This window comes from Agelaius tricolor, unplaced genomic scaffold (assembly GCF_023055355.1).
Source record: "Agelaius tricolor isolate 1412-34295 unplaced genomic scaffold, bAgeTri1.0.p SCAF_102, whole genome shotgun sequence".
Lineage (NCBI taxonomy): Eukaryota > Metazoa > Chordata > Aves > Passeriformes > Icteridae > Agelaius > Agelaius tricolor.
This window is the reverse complement of record NW_027269362.1, coordinates 283,507-301,918: the sequence shown is the minus strand read 5'-3', so window position 1 is coordinate 301,918 and position 18,412 is coordinate 283,507. Positions and strand designations below refer to the sequence as shown.

The 18,412-nt window shown below is 60.3% G+C and overlaps 2 protein-coding genes and 3 long non-coding RNA genes across 8 annotated transcripts; 3 read left to right on the top strand and 2 right to left on the bottom strand.

The window, feature by feature from the left end:
* CADM4 (cell adhesion molecule 4) lies at positions 1-11,329 on the bottom strand. The gene is made up of 9 exons (XM_071419217.1): positions 11,181-11,329; positions 7,336-7,482; positions 5,401-5,553; positions 4,420-4,554; positions 3,547-3,711; positions 2,536-2,626; positions 1,691-1,863; positions 838-966; positions 1-107 (listed from the first exon to the last, which is right to left on the bottom strand). Exons 1-9 carry the CDS (start codon positions 11,248-11,250, stop codon positions 1-3), a joined length of 1,170 nt encoding a protein of 389 aa, XP_071275318.1. The 5' UTR covers positions 11,251-11,329.
* On the top strand, positions 1,087-1,679 carry LOC139586064 (uncharacterized). Its single transcript, XR_011677436.1, has 3 exons — positions 1,087-1,185; positions 1,258-1,288; positions 1,614-1,679. It is a non-coding gene; the product is annotated as an uncharacterized lncRNA (long non-coding RNA).
* LOC139586062 (uncharacterized) lies at positions 2,278-5,407 on the top strand. Its single transcript, XR_011677435.1, has 3 exons — positions 2,278-2,302; positions 4,197-4,354; positions 5,194-5,407. It is a non-coding gene; the product is annotated as an uncharacterized lncRNA (long non-coding RNA).
* Positions 11,330-15,305: 3,976 nt separating the features above from the next.
* RPS19 (ribosomal protein S19) lies at positions 15,306-18,207 on the bottom strand. Of its 4 annotated transcripts, none has more exons than XM_071419228.1 (8): positions 18,077-18,207; positions 17,900-17,970; positions 17,406-17,506; positions 16,816-16,904; positions 16,649-16,696; positions 16,247-16,413; positions 15,482-15,536; positions 15,306-15,361 (listed from the first exon to the last, which is right to left on the bottom strand). In XM_071419228.1, exons 2-8 carry the CDS (start codon positions 17,968-17,970, stop codon positions 15,335-15,337), a joined length of 558 nt encoding a protein of 185 aa, XP_071275329.1. In that variant the 5' UTR covers positions 18,077-18,207; the 3' UTR covers positions 15,306-15,334. The 4 variants fall into 4 exon arrangements, with proteins under 4 accessions (XP_071275329.1, XP_071275330.1, XP_071275333.1 ...); XM_071419229.1 differs by having other exon boundaries at positions 16,836-16,904; positions 18,077-18,205; XM_071419232.1 differs by lacking the exon at positions 16,816-16,904 and having other exon boundaries at positions 16,649-16,665; positions 18,077-18,194.
* LOC139586078 (uncharacterized) lies at positions 16,285-17,278 on the top strand. Its single transcript, XR_011677439.1, has 4 exons — positions 16,285-16,413; positions 16,649-16,705; positions 16,935-17,059; positions 17,116-17,278. It is a non-coding gene; the product is annotated as an uncharacterized lncRNA (long non-coding RNA).
* Positions 18,208-18,412: the final 205 nt, after the last annotated feature.

Here is an 18,412-nt window from a genome sequence, read left to right as displayed (position 1 = left end):
TCAGATGAAGAATTCCTCCTTGCGCTTCCCCCCCTCCCCCCCCAGGAACGCCTCGCGTGCCTCCCCCTGGTCCTCGAGGGCGCTCGCCTCGTGCGTCAGGTACGAGCCTGAAATGGGGAGAAAAACCGGGAAATTGGGAAAAATGGGAAATGTGGAAATAATGGGGAAAAAAACCGGGGGAATTTGGGTGAAAAACGGGTAAAAAATGGGGTAAAAATGGGGTAAAAACGGGGGGAAATGCAGTGGCCTCGTGCGTCAGGTACGAGCCTGAAACGGGGAGAAAAACCGGGAAATTGGGAAAAATGGTAAATCGGGGAATAACGGGGGAAAATGGGGAAAAAACCGGGGGAATTTGGGTGAAAAACGGGTAAAAAATGGGGAAAATGGGGGGGGAAATGCAGCGGCCTCGTGCGTCAGGTACGAGCCTGGAACGGGGCGAAATGGGGGGAAAATGGGGAAATTTGGGGACATTGAGGGATTGGGGCAAAAAACGGGAGAATCTGGGGGGAAATGGGGAAAAATGCAGAAATTTGGGGGGAAAATGGCGGAATTTGGGGACATTCGGGGACACACCCAGGACCCGCCCAGGATGTCCCCACCCCTCCCTGGCCACGCCCCCACAGCCCCACCCACACCTTGGCCACGCCCCCGATGACCACACCCTTTCCCACCCCTCATAACCCCGCCCCCTTATAGAGCCCCGCCCCTTCCACCCGCCCACACAATGCCTGGCCACACCCCCAAACACCAAACCACGCCCCTCCCGAGGCCGCCCCGCCCATTGCATAAACCCCGCCCGTTTTTGAGGCCACGCCCCCTGCTGGAAGCCCCGCCCACCTTTCTGCCGCACGGAGCACCAGACGAGGGCCCCGAGCAGGAGGAGGAGCAGGAACACGAGCAGCGCCAAGGCCCCGCCCACCACGGCGAAAGGCCCCGCCCCCTGCGCCGCCACCACCGCACCTGGGTCTGCGGGGAGGGGAGGGGCGGTCAGGGCCCAGGTGTGCCCAGATGTGCATAGGTGGGCCCAGGTGTGACCTGAGTGTAGCCAGGTGGGCCCCAGGTGTGCCCAGGTGTGTTCCAGGTGTGCCCAGGTGTGCCCAGGTATGACCAAGGTGTGCTCAGGTGTACCCAGGTGTGCTCCATATGTGCCTGGGTATGACCCAGGTGTGCCCAGGTGTGTTCCAGGTGCCCCAGGTGTGCCCAGGTGTGTTCCAGGTGCCCCCCAGGTGCCCCCAGCCATGCCCAGGTGCCCCCCAGGTGCCCCCAGGTGTGACCTGAGTGTAGCCAGGTGAGCCCAGGTGTCCCCAGGTGTGCTCAGGTGCCCCCCAGCCGCCCCAGGTGTCCCCCAGGTGCCCTCCAGCCGTGCCCCAGGTGCGTTCCAGGTGCCCCAGGTGTGCCCCAGGTGCCCCCAGCTGCCCCCCAGCTGTGCTCCAGGTGTCCCCAGGTGTGTTCCAGGTGCTCCCAGGTGAGCCCCAGCTGCCCCCCAGGTGTGCCCAGGTGCCCCCAGGTGTGCTCAGGTGTCCCCAGGTGTGTTCCAGGTGCCCCCCAGGTGTGCTCAGGTGAGCCCCAGGTGTCCCCAGGTGCCCTCCAGCCATGCCCCAGGTGTGTTCCAGGTGCCCCCCAGGTGTGCCCAGGTGTGCTCCATGTGTCCCCCAGTCGCCCCCAGCCGCCCCCAGGTGCCCGCACTCACCGTACACCACCAGCACGTAGGTGTCGTGGGCGCGGCCGTGGGCGTTGCCCACCTGGCAGGTGTAGGAGCCGTTGTCCTGCGGCGCCAGCGCCGGCAGCGTCAGGCGCTCGCCCTCGGCCCGCGCCCGCGGCGGCAGGGACTCGTTCCCACGGCTCCAGGACACCTCGGTGGGGCTGCAGGTGTGCACAGGGGTCACCAGGTGTGCCCAGGTGTGCCCAGGTGTGCCCTCAGCCACCCCCAGGTGTGCCCAGGTGTGCCCAGGTGTGCCCAGGTGTGCCCACAGCCACCCCCATCCATCCCCAGGTGTGCCCAGGTGAGCCCAAAATCCCCAATTTTCACCCAATTTTTGACGTTTTGCCTCCCAGGTAGCCCCAGGTGTGCCCAGGTGAGCACCAAAGTGTGCCCAGGGGTGCTCAAATCCCCCCCAGGTGCCCCCAGGTGTGCCCAGGTGCCCCCAGGTGTGCTCCAATCCCTCCCAGGTGTGCCCAAGGGTGCCCAGGTGTCCCCAAGTGCCCCCAGGTGCCCCCAGGTGTCCCCAGGTGTGCTCCAATCCCCCCCAGGTGTGTCCCCGGGTGCTCCCAGATGCCCCCAGGTGCCCCCAGGTACCCCCAGGTGTGTCCCCAGGTGTCCCCAGGTGTCCCCAGGTGCCCCCAGGTGTTCCCAGGTGCCCCAGGTGTGCTCCAATCCCCCCCAGGTGTCCCCAGGTGTGTCCCCAGTTGTCCCCAGGTGCCCCAGGTGTGTCCCCAGGTGTTCCCAGGTGCCCCAGGTGTGCTCCAATCCCCCCCAGGTGTTCCCAGGTGCCCCCAGGTGCCCCAGGTGTGTCCCCAGGTGCCCCCCAGCCTTACCGGGGGTTGCCGTTGATGGCACAGGTGAGCACCAAGGTGTCGCCTTCGCGCAGGACGCTCTGCGAGGGGTGGATCCGCACCGAGGGGGGGTCTGCGGGCACAGGTGGGCACGGGTTGGCACCTGGGCACACCTGGGCACACCTGGGCACACCTGGGATGCACCTGGTGACAACGCCTGCGGTCCCATGGTGGCACCTGGTGGCACCTGAGATGCACCTGGTGGCACCTGGGGTGTTCCTGGTGGCACATGGGGACACCTGAGCGCACCTGTGTGCACCTGGGCACACCTGGGTGCCACCTACTGGCACCTGAGATGTACCTGGTGGCACCTGGTGGCACCTGGGCACACCTGAGGCGCACCTGGGGACTCCCTGGTACCACCTGGGGGCACCTGGGATATACCTGGGCACACCTGGTGCCACCCGTGCCCGTGTCCCCAGTGCTCCCCCGTGTTCCGTCCCCTCCCTGCCGCTCCAGCCCAGCCCCCCCAGTGCCCTCCCAGTACAAACCAGTGACCCCAAAGCCCCCTTTTAACTCTTTCCCAGTATATCCCAGTACAAACCAGTCCCTTCCAGCCCCTCCCAGTGCCCCAATAATGAATCCAAACCCTTTCCCAATCCCCTCCCAGTATATCCCAGTATAAACCAGTTTATCCCAGTCCCATCCCAGTTTCTCTCCATTAACTCGGAGCTCCCCCTGGTGGCGGCTTTGAGAACTGCAGCGCCCTCCCAGATCCGCTCCCAGTTTATCCCAGTCCCTCCCAATCCCCTCCCAGTATATCCCAGTCCATCCCAGTTTATCCCAGTCCCTCCCAGTTTATCCCAGTCCATCCCAATCCCCTCCAGTCCCTCCCAGTTTATCCCAATCCCCTCCCAGTCCCATCCCAGTTTATCCCAATCCCATCCCAATCTCCTCCCAGTCCCCTCCCAGTATATCCAAGTCCATCCCAGTCCCCCCCAGTCCCCCCCAATCCCCTCCCAGTTTATCCCAGTATATCCCAGTCCCCCTCACACTGCACGTCCAGCTGGAACTGCGTCTGCCGCCTCTGGCCCCGCCCCAGGGCGGGGTGCGTGGCCTCGCAGGTGACGATGGCGCCGTGGTCGCGCCGCTCCGGCCGCAGGTGCAGCACCGAGCGCTGCCAGAACACCTTGCCCTCCTGCCGGTGGCTGCTGCGCCCTGGGGCGGGGCACGGGGGGGCACAGGTGGGCGCAGGTGGGCACAGGTGGGTGCAGGTGTGCCCAGGTGTGCCCCCAAATACCCAAAGGTACCCCCAGGTGTGCCCAGGTGTGCCCCCAAATACTGACAGTACCCCCAGGTGTGCCCCAAATACCCACAGGTACCCCCAGGTGTGCTCCCAGGTACCCCCAGGTGTGCCCAGGTGTGCCCCCAAATACCCACAGGTACTCATAGGTGTGCCCAGGTGTGCCCAGGTGTGCCCTCAAATACCCACAGGTACCCCCAGGTGTGCCCAGGTGTGCCCCCAAATACCCACAGTACCCCCAGGTGTGCCCCAAATACCCACAGTACCCCCAGGTGTGCTCCCAGGTACCCCTAGATGTGCCCAGGTGCCCCCAGGTAGCTCCAAACCCCCCAAAATCCCTGATTTTCACCCAGGTTTTTTAACTTTATCCCCTCCCAGGTGCCCTCAGGTGCATCCCCAGGTGCCCCCAGCTGCATCCCCAGGTGTGCCCAGGTGCCCCCAGATATCCCCAGGTGCATCCCCAGGTGCCCCCAGGTGTGCCCAGGTAACTCCAAACCCCCCAAAATCCCCATTTTCCACCCCAATTTCACCCAGGTTTTTTCCTTTACCCCCTCCCAGGTATCCCCAGGTGTGCCCAGGTACCCCCAGGTGTATTCCCAGTGTCCCCAGGTGTCCCAGCTCACCTGGCAGCTCGCGGCGGTCGCGGTACCAGCGCAGCGTCGCCATCGGCCGCGCCCGGGGCACCAGGCAGGTGAGCTCCAGCTCCTCCCCCTCCACTGCCAGCGCCCCCGCCTCGACCAATGGGGGCTCAGGGGGCACTGGGGGACAGGGACAGGGACAGGTGAGATAGGGACAGGTGGGACAGGGACAGGGACAGGTGAGGGACAGGGACAGGTGGGATATGGACAGGTGAGACAGGGACAGGTGAGATAGGGACAGGGACAGGTGGGACAGGTGAGAGACAGGTGACATCCAAGTGACATCCAGATGAGCCAGGTGAGATCCAGGTGAGATTGAGTTGATCCAGGTGACACCGGTGAGATCCAGGTGACATTGAGGTGATCCAGGTGACCCAGGTGAGATCCAGGTGATCCAGGTGACACAGGTGACATTCAGGTGAGATCCAGGTGACATCCAGGTGACATCCAGGTGAGATTGGGGTGATCCAGGTGACATTGAGGTGACCCAGGTGACAGCCAGGTGACCCAGAGGGAAGGACGACAGAGACAAGAGCAGAGAGGTGAGGGCCGAGGGTCAGGGGACAAAGGGACAAAGGGACAAAGGGACAAAGGGACAAAGGGACAGCTGTGCTCAGGTGTGCCCAGGTGTGCCCAGGTAACTCCAAACCCTCCAAAATCCCCATTTTTCACCCCATTTTCACCCAGTTTTTTTCCTTTATCCCCTCCCAGCTGTGCCCAGCTGTGCCCAGGTGTGTGCCCCATGCCCAGGTGCCCCAGCTGTGCCCAGGTGTGTGCCCAGCTGTGCCCAGGTGTGCCCCATACCCAGCACGGTGAGCGTGGCTCTCTGGTGGTGGGTGATATCGGTGTGCCCAAAATCCCCATTTTTCGGCCATTTTTCACCCGATTTTCACGGGGATTTTTTCCTTTACCCCCTCCCAGCTGTGCCCAGCTGTGCCCAGCTGTGCCCAGGTGTGTTCCCCGTACCCAGCACGGTGAGCGTGGCTATCTGGTGGTGCGTGTCATCCGCGTACAGCTGGCAGAAGTAGCCGCCCTCGTCCTCCAGCCGGGCCCGCGCCAGGCGCAGCCGCAGCCGCCGGCGGCTGAACTCGGCCAGCTCGAAACGCTCGTCCTTCAGGGCTGGGGACAAATGGGGACATTGTGGGGACATCCACAGGGTCACGGGGTCACCCACGGGGTCACAGGGTCACCCATGGACAGACAGACACACAGACACAGACACACAGACACAGGCACACAGAGCCATCCCCAGCTCGAAACACTCGTCCTTCAGGGCTGGGGGACAAATGGGGACAGAAATGTCACCCACGGGGTCACCCACGGGGTCACAGGGTCACCCACGGGGTCACGGGGTCACCCACAGGGTCACTGTGTCACCCACAATGTCACTGTCACCCACAGAGCCACCCCCAGCTCGAAACGCTCGTCCTTTAGGGCTGGGGGACAAACAGGGACAGGAATGTCACCCACGGGGTCACAGGGTCACCCACGGGGTCACAGGGTCACCCATGGACACACACACAGACACAGACACACAGAGCCACCCCCAGCTCGAAACGCTCGTCCTTCAGGGCTGGGGACAGATGGGGACATTGTGGGGACATTGTGGGGACATCCTTGGGGTCATGGTGTCACCCATGGGGTCACTGTGCCACCTACAGGGTCACTGTGTCACCCACAATGTCACTGTCACCCACAGAGCCACCCCCAGCTCGAAACGCTCGTCCTTTAGGGCTGGGGACAAACGGGGACAGGAATGTCACCCAAGGGGTCATGGGGTCACCCATGGGGTCATGGTGTCACCCATGGGGTCACAGGGTCATGGTGTCACCCATGGTCACCCCCAGCTTGAAACACTCGTCCTTCAGGGCTTGGGGACAAATGGGGGACAACAGGGTCACCCATGGGGTCACAGGGTCACTGTGTCACCCACAGAGCCACCCCCAGGTCGAAACGCTCGTCCTTCAGAGCTTGGGGACAGACGGGGACAGAAATGTCACCCACGGGGTCATGGTGTCACCCACAGAGCCACCCACAGGGCCACAGGGTCACCCATGGACACACACACAGACACAGACACACAGAGCCACCCCCAGCTCGAAACGCTCGTCCTTTAGAGCTTGGGGACAGATGGGGGACAACAGGGTCACCCATGGGGTCACAGGGTCACCCACGGGGTCACGGGGTCACCCACGGGGTCATGGTGTCACCCATGGACACACAGACACACAGAGCCACCCCCAGCTCGAAACGCTCGTCCTTCAGGGCTGGGGACACATGGGGACATTGTGGGGACATTGTGGGGTCACCCTGACATCACTGCAGGGTCACAGGGTCACTGACCCAATGTCCCCAGTGTCCCCAGTGTCCCCAGTGTCCCCAATGCCCCCAGTGTCCCCAAATCGCATTTTCCCAATTTCCCCCAAAATTTCCCCATTTTTTCCTCAGTGTCCCAAATGTCCCCAACACCCCAAATGTCCCCAATGTCCCCAAGCTCCCCAAATCTCATTTCTCCCCATTTTCCCCCCAGATTTCCCTGTTTTCCCCCCAAATTTCCCCATTTTTCCCCCAGGTGTCCCTGGTGTCCCCATTGTCCCCAGGTGTCCCCATTGTCCCCATTGTCCCCAGTGTCCCCAGTGTCCCCATTCCCCCCAGGTGTCCCCATTGTCCCCAGTGTCCCCAGTGTCCCCATTCCCCCCAGGTGTCCCCATTGTCCCCATTGTCCCCAGTGTCCCCATTCCCCCCAGGTGTCCCCGGTGTCCCCAGTGTCCCCATTTCCCCCCATTCCCCCCAGGTGTCCCCATTGTCCCCATTGTCCCAGGTGTCCCCATTGTCCCCATTGTCCCCAGTGTCCCCGTTTCCCCCCATTGTCCCCCTTGTCCCCGGTGTCCCCGGTGTCACCTCGGGTGCCATTGAAGAACAGCGTCTGCCGGGCTGGGTTCTGGATGACCACGATGGAGCCGTCGTACCTGTGCAGGTGACAGGTGATCTCTGCAGTGCCACCCTCCAGCACGGTGACATTCTCTGCTTGCACCTCCTGGCACCGCCCTGGGGACATTGGGGACACCAGAATGTCACCATGGGGTCACCCAGGTGATCTCTGCAGTGCCACCCTCCAGGACAGTGACATTCTCTGCCTGCACCTCCTGGCACCGCCCTGGGGACACACAGGTGACATTGGGGACACCAGAATGTCACCATGGGGACACACAGGTGATCTCTGCAGTGCCACCCTTCAGGACAGTGACATTCTCTGCTTGCACCTCCTGGCACTGCCCTGGGGACATTGGGGACACACAGGGGACATTGGGGTCACCCAGGTGATCTCTGCAGTGCCACCCTCCAGGACAGTGACATTCTCTGCCTGCACCTCCTGGCACCGCCCTGGGGACATTGGGGACACACAAGGGACATTGGGGACATTGGGGTCACCCAGGTGATCTCTGCAGTGCCACCCTCCAGCACGGTGACATTCTCTGCCTGCACCTCCTGGCACTGCCCTGGGGACACACAGGTGACATTGGGGACACCAGAATGTCACCATGGGGACACACAGGTGATCTCTGCAGTGCCACCCTTCAGGACAGTGACATTCTCTGCCTGCACCTCCTGGCACCACCCTGGGGACATCAGGGACACCACGGGGTCACCATGGGGACAGGGACACCCACAGGTGACACACAGGTCACACAGGGGTCACACAGGTGACACCCACAGGTGACAGTGGGGACAGGGGACACCACAGGGTCACCAAAGGGGACACAGGGACAGGTTCACCATGGGGAACAGGGGACACAGGGACAGGTGTCACAGGTGACACAGGTGACACAGGGACAGGGGACACGGGGACAGGTGACACAGGTGACACAGGTGACACAGGGGGACACAGGGGACACAGAGGGACACAGGTGACACCAGGGGCAGCATCCCTGGGGTGCTGGGGACATTTGGGGACACTGCCAGCAGGGCCACCTCAGCTGAGGGGACAGGGGGACAGGGACAGGGACAGGGACGGGGGGACACAGGGGGACAGGGACAGGGGGACACAAGGGGACAGGGACAGGGGGACAGGGACGGGGACAGAGGGACACAGCGACAGAGGGACAGGGACAGGGACAGAGGGACAGGGACAGAGGGACAAGGGGACATAGGGTGACAAGGACAGGGGGACACAGGGGGACAGGGACAGGGACACAGGGTGCTGGGGACACTGGCAGCAGGGTTGGGGACACTGGGGACAGCAGGAGGGTGGCACTGGGGACACTGGGGACAGTGACAGCACCGGGGTGTGGGGACACTGGGGACAGCGGTGACACCGTCCTGAGGAGGGTGGCACTGGGGACGGCCAGGCTGGGGACAGGGACAACACCGGGGACAGTGACACGGGGGTTTGGGGACATTGGGGACAGTGACAACACTGGGGTTTGGGGACATTGGGGACACTGGGGACAGTGACAACACTGGGGTTTGGGGACATTGGGGACATTGGGGACAGTGACAACACAGGGGTGTGGGGACATTGGGGACAGTGACAACACCGGGGACACAACACCGGGGTTTGGGGACATTGGGGACAGTGACAACACAGGGGTGTGGGGACATTGGGGACAGTGACAACACCGGGGTTTGGGGACACTGGGGACAACACCGGGGACAGCAGGAGGGTGGCACCGGGGACAGTGACAGTGACAGTGACACCCCCCAGTGTCCCCGAGTGTCCCCTCCGGTTGCCGTGACAACACCGGGGGTGGTGACACCGAGGGGGGCTCGGGGACATCGGGGGGGTGACAATGACAACGGGGGGGTGACAATGATGGGGGGGGTGACAATGACGGGGGGGGTGACACCGAGGGGGGGTTGGGGACACCGAGGGGGGATTGGGGACACCGAGGGGTCACTGGTGACAATGAGGCGGAGTTGGGGACATTTTGGGGGAGTTGGGGACACCAAGGGAGGGGTGGGGACATCAGGGGGTGACAGTGACAATGGGGGGGTGACAATGACAATGAGGGGGTGACAGTGACAATGGGGGGGTGACAATGGGGGGTGACAATGGGGGGGGTGACAGTGACAATGGGGGGGTGACAATGACAATGGGGGAGGGGTGACAGTGACAGTGGGGGGGTGACAGTGACAATGGGGGGGAGGGGTGACCCCCATTCTGCTGTGTCAGCACAATCCCCTCCCCTCCCCCCCCTCAAGGTCACCCCCGCGCCAAGGTCACCGTGTCCCCAAGGGGGGGAGGGGACAATGGGGGGGGTTGGGGACAATGGGGGGGGTTGGGGACAATGACGGGGTGGGGGAGGGGACAATGGCCCTTTCAGTGTCACCCACGCTCGGGGACAGCCCCGGTGGCGCCTGGCACCCCACGGGGGGGGGAGGGGAGGGGACAATAAAGGGACACCCCCGCCCCTCCCCCCCCCCCCCCCCCCCCCCACGGTGGCTTTGGGGACATTGGGGACGTTGGGGGAGGGGCGGGGAGTCCCCGAAATGGGGGAAAAAAACCCCAAAAAAGGGGGGGGGGGGGAGGGGAGGGGACAGAGGGGACCTTGGGGACAGGGGGGGGGAGGGGACCTTGGGGACAGGGGGGGGAGGGGACCTTGGGGACAGGGGGGGGAGGGGACCTTGGGGACATCGCCACCCGCAGGGGGGGGGACACGCGAGGGTGGGGGAGGGGCTGCGGCAGAGAGCGCGGCCGGGATTGGGGAGGGGGCGAGGGGGGACCTTGGGGCATTTTTGGGGGCGGTTTTGGGGTTTTTGGGGGGTTCGGGGAATGCGGGGAGGGGTCGGGAAATTTTGGGGATTTTTTGGAATTTTTGGAGATTTTTTGGGGGATTTTTTACAATTTTTTTTTTATTTTTTGAGGGATTTTTTGGTATTTTTTTGCGATTTTCCGGGGGGTTTTTGGGTTTTTTTGGGGGGTTTGGGGGTTCGGGGGGTTTGGGGAGGGGTCGGGGTTTTTTTGGAATTTTTTGGGGATTTTTTGGGGATTTTTTGGGATTTTTTGGGATGATTTTTTTTATTTTGTGGGGATTTTTTTGCCGTTTTGCAGGAGGGTTTATTGGGGTCGGGGTTTTTGGGTCTGGGGGCTTTTTTGGGGGGGTTTTGGGATTTGGGGAGGGGTCGCGGGGAGGGTCCGGAGTTTTTGGGGATTTTATTGGAATTTTTGGGAATTTTTCTGGATTTTTGGGGGGATTTTTTGGCCGATTTTTGGGGGGGTATTTTGGGGTCGGGTTTTTTTGGGTCTGGGGGTTTTGCAGGGGGGGTTTTGGGGTGCGGGGAATTTGGGGAGGGGTCGCGGGGGGGGTCCCGATTTTTGGGGATTTTTTTAGGAATTTTTTTGCGATTTTTTAGGGATTTTTTAGGGATTTTTTTGGGGGGGTTTTTTGGGGTCGGGTTTTTGGGGTCTGGGGGTTTTTCCCAGGGTATTTTGGGGCGCGGGGAATTTGGGGAGGGGTCGCACTGACCGTGTCCGGATTTTTAGGAATTTTTTTGGATTTTTTCGGGATTTTTTCGGGGGGGTTTTTAGGGCCGGGTGTTTTGGGTCTGGGGGTTTTTCCCAGGGGATTTTGGGGCGCAGGGAATTTGGGGAGGGGTCGCACTGACCATGTCCGGATTTTTTGGGGATTTTTTAAGAATTTTTCGGGATTTTTTGGGGGTTTTTTTGAGGTCGGGTTTTTGGGGTCTGGGGGTGTTTCCCAGGGGTATTTTGGGGTGCAGGGAATTTGGGGAGGGGTCGCACTGACCGTGTCCGGCGGCCCAGAGCAGCAGCAGCCCCGGCAGCAGCGCGGGGGGGGCGCACGGGGGGGGCTGCATGGCGGCCGAGCCTCCGCCGCTGCCGCTTCCCCACCTGCCGGGCCCGAGCGGATAATGAGATGCTAATGAGATGCTAATGAGATGCGGGAGGCCGGGCCAATGGCGAGGAGGAGGGGGAGGAGTTGGTTTGGTGGTGGGGGGGGAGGGGTTTGTGGGGTAAAAGGAGAAAGAGCCCCGAAAAACGGAGAAATGGGCCCAGAAAAGGGACGGGGGAATTGGGGGGGATTGGGGGGGCTGGGGGGGCTCAAGGGGGGATTTGAGGGGTCTGGGGGGGATTTTGGGGGGATTTGGGGAGATTTTGGGGGATTTGAGAGGATTTATGGGGGGTTTGAAGGAGTCTGGGGGGGTCTCAGGGGGATTTGGGGGGTCTGGGGGTGCTCAGGGGGAATTTGGGGGGATCTGAGGGGTCTTGAGGGGATTTTGGGGGGGTTTGAAGGGGTCTGGGGGCGTTTGGGGGTGATTTGAGGGGTCTGGGGGGGATTTGGAGGGGGTTTGGGGGGATTTGGGGGGGGTCTCAGGGGGATTTGGGGGGTCTGGGGGGACTCAAGGGGGGATTTGGGGGGATTTGAGAGGATTTTGGGGGGATTTGAGGGGTCTGGAGGGGGTTTGGGGGGGGGATTTGGGGAGATTTTGGGGGGATTTGAGGGGATTTTGGGGGGGTTTGAGGGGTCTGGGGGGCTTTGGGAGCGATTTGAGGGGGATTTGGGGGGGTCTCAGGGGGATTTGAGGGCTCTGGGGGGAGCTCAAGGGGGTTTTGGGGGGGGCTCAAGGGGGTTCTGGGGGTAATTTGGGGACCCCAAGGGAGGATCTGGGGGGGATTTGGGGACCCCCGGGTGGGGAAATTGGGGTCCTCAAGGGGGATTTGGGGGGATTTGGAGACCCCCAGGTTGGGATTCGGGCTCCCCAGGTTGGGATCGGACACCCCAAAATTCCATCCGGGACACCCCGAAATGGCCTGGGAACCCCAAGAACGGAACCGGGACCCCAAAATCCCCGCGGGCCCCCCCCGGGCCCCCCCCGGGCCTGAATGGCCGCGCTGTTCCCGCTCTGAGCCGCCTTTGTTCCCCCCCCCCGGTGTCCATGGCAACGGCCAAGCTGTCACCAACACCCCCCCCTGCCAAAGCGGTGACACCGCCAGCACCGGGGGGGACACGGGGGGGGCCAGGGCGGGTTTGGGGGGTCTCGGATCAAATTTGGGGGGTCTGGTCCCATTTTGGGGTGTCCCAGTGCGGATTTTGGGGGTCCCAGTGTGGGTTTGGGGCGTCCTGGATCAAATTTGGGGGGTCTGATCCCACTTTGGGGTGTCCAAGTTCAGATTTTGGGGGTCCCGGTTCGATTTTGGGGGGTCCCGGGTCAAATTTTGGGGGGTCTGATCCCATTTTGGGGTGTCCCATTTGTCCAAGTTCAGATTTTGGGTGTCCCAGTGCGGATTTGGGGGGTCCCGGGTCAAATTTTGGGGGTCTGATCCCATTTTGGGGGTCCCAGGTCAAATTTTGGGGGTCTGATCCCACTTTGGGGGGGTCCCGGTTCGATTTTGGGGGGTCCCGGGTCAAATTTTGGGGTCCCAGTTCGATTTTGGGGGTCCCAGGTCAAATTTTGGGGGTTTGATCCCACTTTGGGGTGTCCCAGTTCAGATTTTGGGGTTTCCCAGTTTAATTTTAGGATCCCAGTTCAAATTTTGGGGGTCCCAGTTCACATTTTGGGGGTCCCAGGTCAAATCTGGGGGGTCTCGGGTCAAATTTGAGGGGTCTGATCCCACTTTGGGGTGTCCTGGGTCAATTTTGGGGGTCCCGGGTCAAATTTTGGGGGGTACCAAGTCAAATTTGGGGGTCTGATCCCACATTGGGGTGTCCCAGTGCGGATTTTGGGGTTTCCCCGTTTAATTTTGGGATCCCAGTTCAAATTTTGAGGGTCCCAGGTAAATGTTGGGGTGTCAAACTTGGGGTGTTTTGGGGTAGGGGGTTTGGGGGGCGTGCTGGGGATGTTTGGGGGAAATGTGGGGTTTTTTGGGGGAAAATGTGTCCAAATTGGGGAAAAATGGGGATAAAGTGGCCAAAATGGGGCAGAGTGGGGCTAGAAGGGACAAATTGTGGCTAAAAAGGGGAAAAATTGGACAAAGCACAGCAGAAACAGGGCCAGACAGACAAAAAGAGGCTGAAATGGCCAGAATGCGACTAAATAAAACAACTGGGGCAAAATGGGCCTAAAATGGCTAAAATGGGAACAAAATTGGGCAAAAATGGGCCAAGACGTGGCTGGAATTGCCAAGACATGGGCGATAAAAAACTGAAATGGTCAAAATGGGGCTGAACGGGGCCAAATTGGAGCCAAACAGGACTAACTTGGGGTTAAACAGGACCAAAATGGGGCTAAAACCAAAGCTTTGGGGGACGATTGAAGCATTGGGGCCAAGACACAAAACCAGCACCACTGCACCCCCAATTTCAGCATTTTTATCCCCAAATCCCGTGGTGAGGGATGAGCTGAGTCCTTTCCAAAGCTCTTTGGCGGGATGACGATGGAAAAATCGCAAAGATGATGAAGATGATGGCGGGGCCCGCGCCCTTTGCCCTGAGGGGATCCCGACTGAGGGAACAGGGCGGGAGCAGCAGAACCGGCCCAGCCGCCGCCCCAGGCTCGGGTGGAAGGTGGTGACACCTTCGGGAAGGGTGGTGGCACCTTTGGGAGGAGGCTCAACCCACCACAGGTGCGCCCCACATCCTGAGGGCAAACCCACCCGAGGCGTGCTCAAACCGCTGCCAGAAGACGCGGAGCACGTAGCGGCGATCCCCACCGATGTGTCCAGGCGGGCAGGCGGGGTTAGGAACGGGGATTTACCCGTCAAAACCGGGCCCGGAGCCGCCGCTGCCGCCGCCGCCTTCCCCTGAGGCGCCGCGGACAAAATGGCGGCGGCTCCCTCAGCGCTTTTCCCGCCTTTTGCCGCGGCCACGCCCCCTCCCGCCGCACCGACCAATCAGAGCGCGCCGTTCGCTCCTTGGCCCCGCCCCACCTCCGCAGTCCCTGAGGCGAGCCGCGGCTCCGCGAGGGGAAAAAATCTTTTTGTGAGGTAAAAACTTGAATTTCTGAGGTAAAAATCATCGGGTTTGGGGCCAGAAGGTGTTTTTTTAAGGAGAACCATCATCTTCTGAGGCAAACCTCTCTTTTTTACTAAAGGAAAATATTTTTCAGGCCAAATTCTGATTTTGTGAGGTAAAAATCACAGCGTTCTGGGGAAAACCCTGATTTTCTGAGGAGGAAAAAAGTTTTCTGCAATAAAAGTACATTTCATGAGGTAAAATTAAGGGGAAAAAGGGGAATTGAATAATTTTTCCAATCCTGGAGTCTCCCAGGACAGCGATGGAATCAGAGCAAGGACAGAACGAGGGTAAGTGGAATAAACACCAATTTTAGGTGATTTAGACCCAAAAGTCCTGCGTAAAACACAAAAATGTCTAAAAAAAATCCCACATTCCCCCTTTCCAAATCTGTTCTCACCCATTAAATCCATCCCTTGCTGCTAAAAATTGACATTTTGGGACAAAAGTTGCTTTTCCTTCCACTTATCTCCTGCAAAAGTTGCTGCAGTTGGAGGCTGGGGATATCAGAAACCACAACTACCCCCAAAATAAGAAATTTTTGGGTTTAATAAATTTATTTTTCAACTGCAGGCATGCCATCCCTGACAATACCCCAGTCTGGGCTAAACCCTCTAATTTTAAACTAAAAATCCACATTTACTTTGGAATTTTGTACTAATAAGGATTTTTTTTTTAATTTTCAGGGCATTGACACACTTTAAAAATTTCCCCACTATTTCGGGACACTTTCTTTAGTTTTGGGATTCCTAAATAACATTTTTGGGGCAATTTCTGAAAAGTTTTTGCATTTTCCATTGCAATTTTTAAAAATTTTCTCCTCTTTTCAATGCAATTTTTCCCCCCCACCAATTCAGGATTTCTGTCCTATTTCAGCATCCTCCCCCCTTAGGTTATCAGGTGCTATTTCGGGGAGATGTAACCAATTTTGGGCGTTTTTTCCTCAAAAACACACTCGAGTCTGGGGGTGAAATGATTTATTGGCTCCCTCAGTGCTTCTTGCTAGCAGCAGCGACCTGAAAGAGGAAAAAAATGGGAAAATTGGTTAAAATCGGTTAAATTTGAGAAAAAATTGGTTAAAATTGCCCCAAATTCAGCCAAATTTGATGGAAAATTCTGGAAAATCCAGGGCTCACCTGCCCAGCGATGCGATCCAGGTCCCTCTGCCCCTGTGGAGTCAACTTCCGACCCCTGGGTGGGGGAAAAATGGTAAAAAAGGGGGAAAATGGGAAAAAAAGGTGAAATTGGGCTAACTGGTCAAAATCCAACCTCATGGAAAACCCCAAAATCCCCACTTTTCACCCCAAAATCCCCATTTTTCACCCCAAAATCCCCATTTTTCCCCCTGAACTGCCCCAAAATCCCCGTTTTTCACCCCAAACTGCCCCAAAACCCCCAAATCTCCATTTTTTTTCCCCAAAATCTCCGTTTTTAACCCCAAACTGACCCATCCTGCTCCTTCCCATGCACCTTGAGCGCCTCCAGCACCCACTGGGCCAGAGCAGCTTCCAAAGTGCCAAATCCCCACTTTTCACCCCAAAATCCCCATTTTTCCCCCTGAACTGCCCCAAATCCCCATTTTTCACCCCAAAATCCCCATTTTTCACCCCAAACCCCAAAATCTCCATTTTTTTTCCCCAAAATCTCCGTTTTTAACCCCAAACTGACCCATCCTGGTCCTTCCCATGCACCTTGAGCGCCTCCAGCACCCACTGGGCCACAGCAGCTTCCAAAGCCCCAAAATCCCCATTTTCCACCCCAAATCCCCATTTTCCACCCCAAAATCCCCATTTTCCACCCCAAATCCCCATTTTTCACCCCAAAATCCCCGTTTTTCACCCCAAAATCCCCATTTTTTCACCCAAAACCCCCAAAACGTTGGGGTTTGTCCCCAGACTGACCCGTCCTGGTCCTTCTCGACCACCTTGAGCGCCTCCAGGGCCTGCAGGACCCTCCTGGCCACGGCGCCCGAGCCGCGGCTGAAGTGGCTGGGCCGGACCCCGCGGCGCTGGCGGCCCCCGTACACCTTGGCCATGGAGCCCACGCCCGCCCCGCCCCGCAGGTACAGGTGACGGGCGGTGGAGGCTGTGGGGGGACAAGGGGACAGGTGAGGGGACAATGGGACAGGTGAGGGGACAACGGGACAGGTGAGGGGACAGGTGAGGGAACAATGGGACAGGTGAGGGACAAGGGGACAGGTGAGGGACACCTGGGATAGGTGAGGGACAATGGGACACGTGAGGGACACCTGGGGTTAATGGGAGACACCCCCAGGTAACAGGAGCCCCGCCCCGCAGGTACAGGTGGCGGGCGGTGGAGGCTGCGGGGACAAGGGGACAGGTGAGGGACACCTGGGACAGGTGAGGGTACAATGGGACAGGTGAGGGGACAGGTGAGACAGGTGAGGGACACCTGAGACAGGTGAGGGACACAGGGACAGGTGAGGGACAAAGGGATGGGTGAGGGACACCTGGGATGGGTGAGGGACACCTGGGATGGGTGAGGGACACCTGGGGTCAATGGGAGACACCCCCAGGTACAGGTGACGGGCGGTGGAGGCTGTGAGGAGACAAGGGGACAATGGGACAGGTAAGGGACACCTGGGACGGGTGAGGGACACCTGGGGTTAATGGGAGACACCCCCAGGTAACAGGAGCCCCACCCCGCAGGTACAGGTGACGGGCAGTGGAGGCTGTGAGGGGACAAGGGGACAGGTGAGACAGGTAAGGGACAATGGGACAGGTGAGGGACAATGGGACAGGTGAGACAGGTGAGGGACACCTGGGATGGGTGAGAGAGGGGAGGGACCCCCAGGTAATGGGAGGGACCCCCAGGACAGGTGAGGGACCCCCAGGTAACGGGGACCACCCCTGGTACCGGTCCCAGCCTGGGGCTCACCTGGGGCCTCAGCGCCCCCCGGTACCGGTCCCAGTCCCAGTCCCGGTTCCGGTTCTCACCCGGGGGGTTCGGTACCCCCAGTCCCGGTCCCGGTTCTCACCCGGGGTTCGGTACCCCCAGTCCCGGTTCCGGTTCTGGTCCCGGTCCCGGTTCCGTTCTCACCTGCCCGCGTGTAGAACCAGTTCTCATCGTAGGGCGCCAGCTCCTTGTGCTTGGCCAACTTCACCGTGTCGGCCCAGTCGGGCACCTTCAGCTTCCCGGACCTGGGAACGGGTCAGAACCGGGTCAGAACCAGAACCGGTACCGGGGAACAGGGATGGGAAATGGGAACGGGGATGGAACCGGGACTGGACCTGCCCAACCTCCCCGTGTCGGTCCAGTCGGGAACCTTCAGCTTCCCGGAGCTGGGAACGGGTCAGAACCGGGACAGGGAATGGGGAACAGAACCGGGAATGGGAATGGAACCGGTACCGGGAATGGGGAATAGGGAACAGAACCGGGAATGGCACCGGGAACCGAAAATGGGAACTGGGGAAAGAGAACAAAGATAACGGAACCGGGAACGGCACCGGCACCGTTCGAGGATCCCCGGTGAGCCCCCCCCGGTCCCTCCCCACGCCCTCCCGGTCCCCCCGGTTCCCCCGTTCCCCCCTCACTTTTTGAGGAAGGCCGCCAGCGCCCTCACGAACTCCTGCTGGTTCACGTCCTTCACCGTCACACCGGGCATCTGCGGGGACACGCGCCGGGGTCACTCCCAGCCCAGTTTTGCCCATTTTTGCCCGTTTTTTGCCCATTTTTTTCCCGTTTTTTCCCGGCCGCGCTCCCGCCCTCACCTCGCCGCCGCCGCTGCCGCACCGGAAGAGGCCGAGCACGGGGCCGCACGCGCACCGAGCAGGGGCCGCAACCTCGCGAGACTCCCTCGGCCAATCCGCGCCGGCGGGAACGTGCGCGGGCCAATCAGCGACGAGGGCGCCCCTGTCATTGGTTGGCGCCGGCGAGCGCTTCCCCCGCCCTCCCCTGCACTGGGAATGGTTCGGTCCGGCCGGCCACGCCCACCGCGGCAAGGCCGCTGCTGATTGGTGGAGCCGTTCTTGTGGCTCCGCCCACTGCGGTGGTAGCGGAGCGACCCCAAAACGTCCCCAAAATGTCCCCGGTGTCGCTGTAGTGTC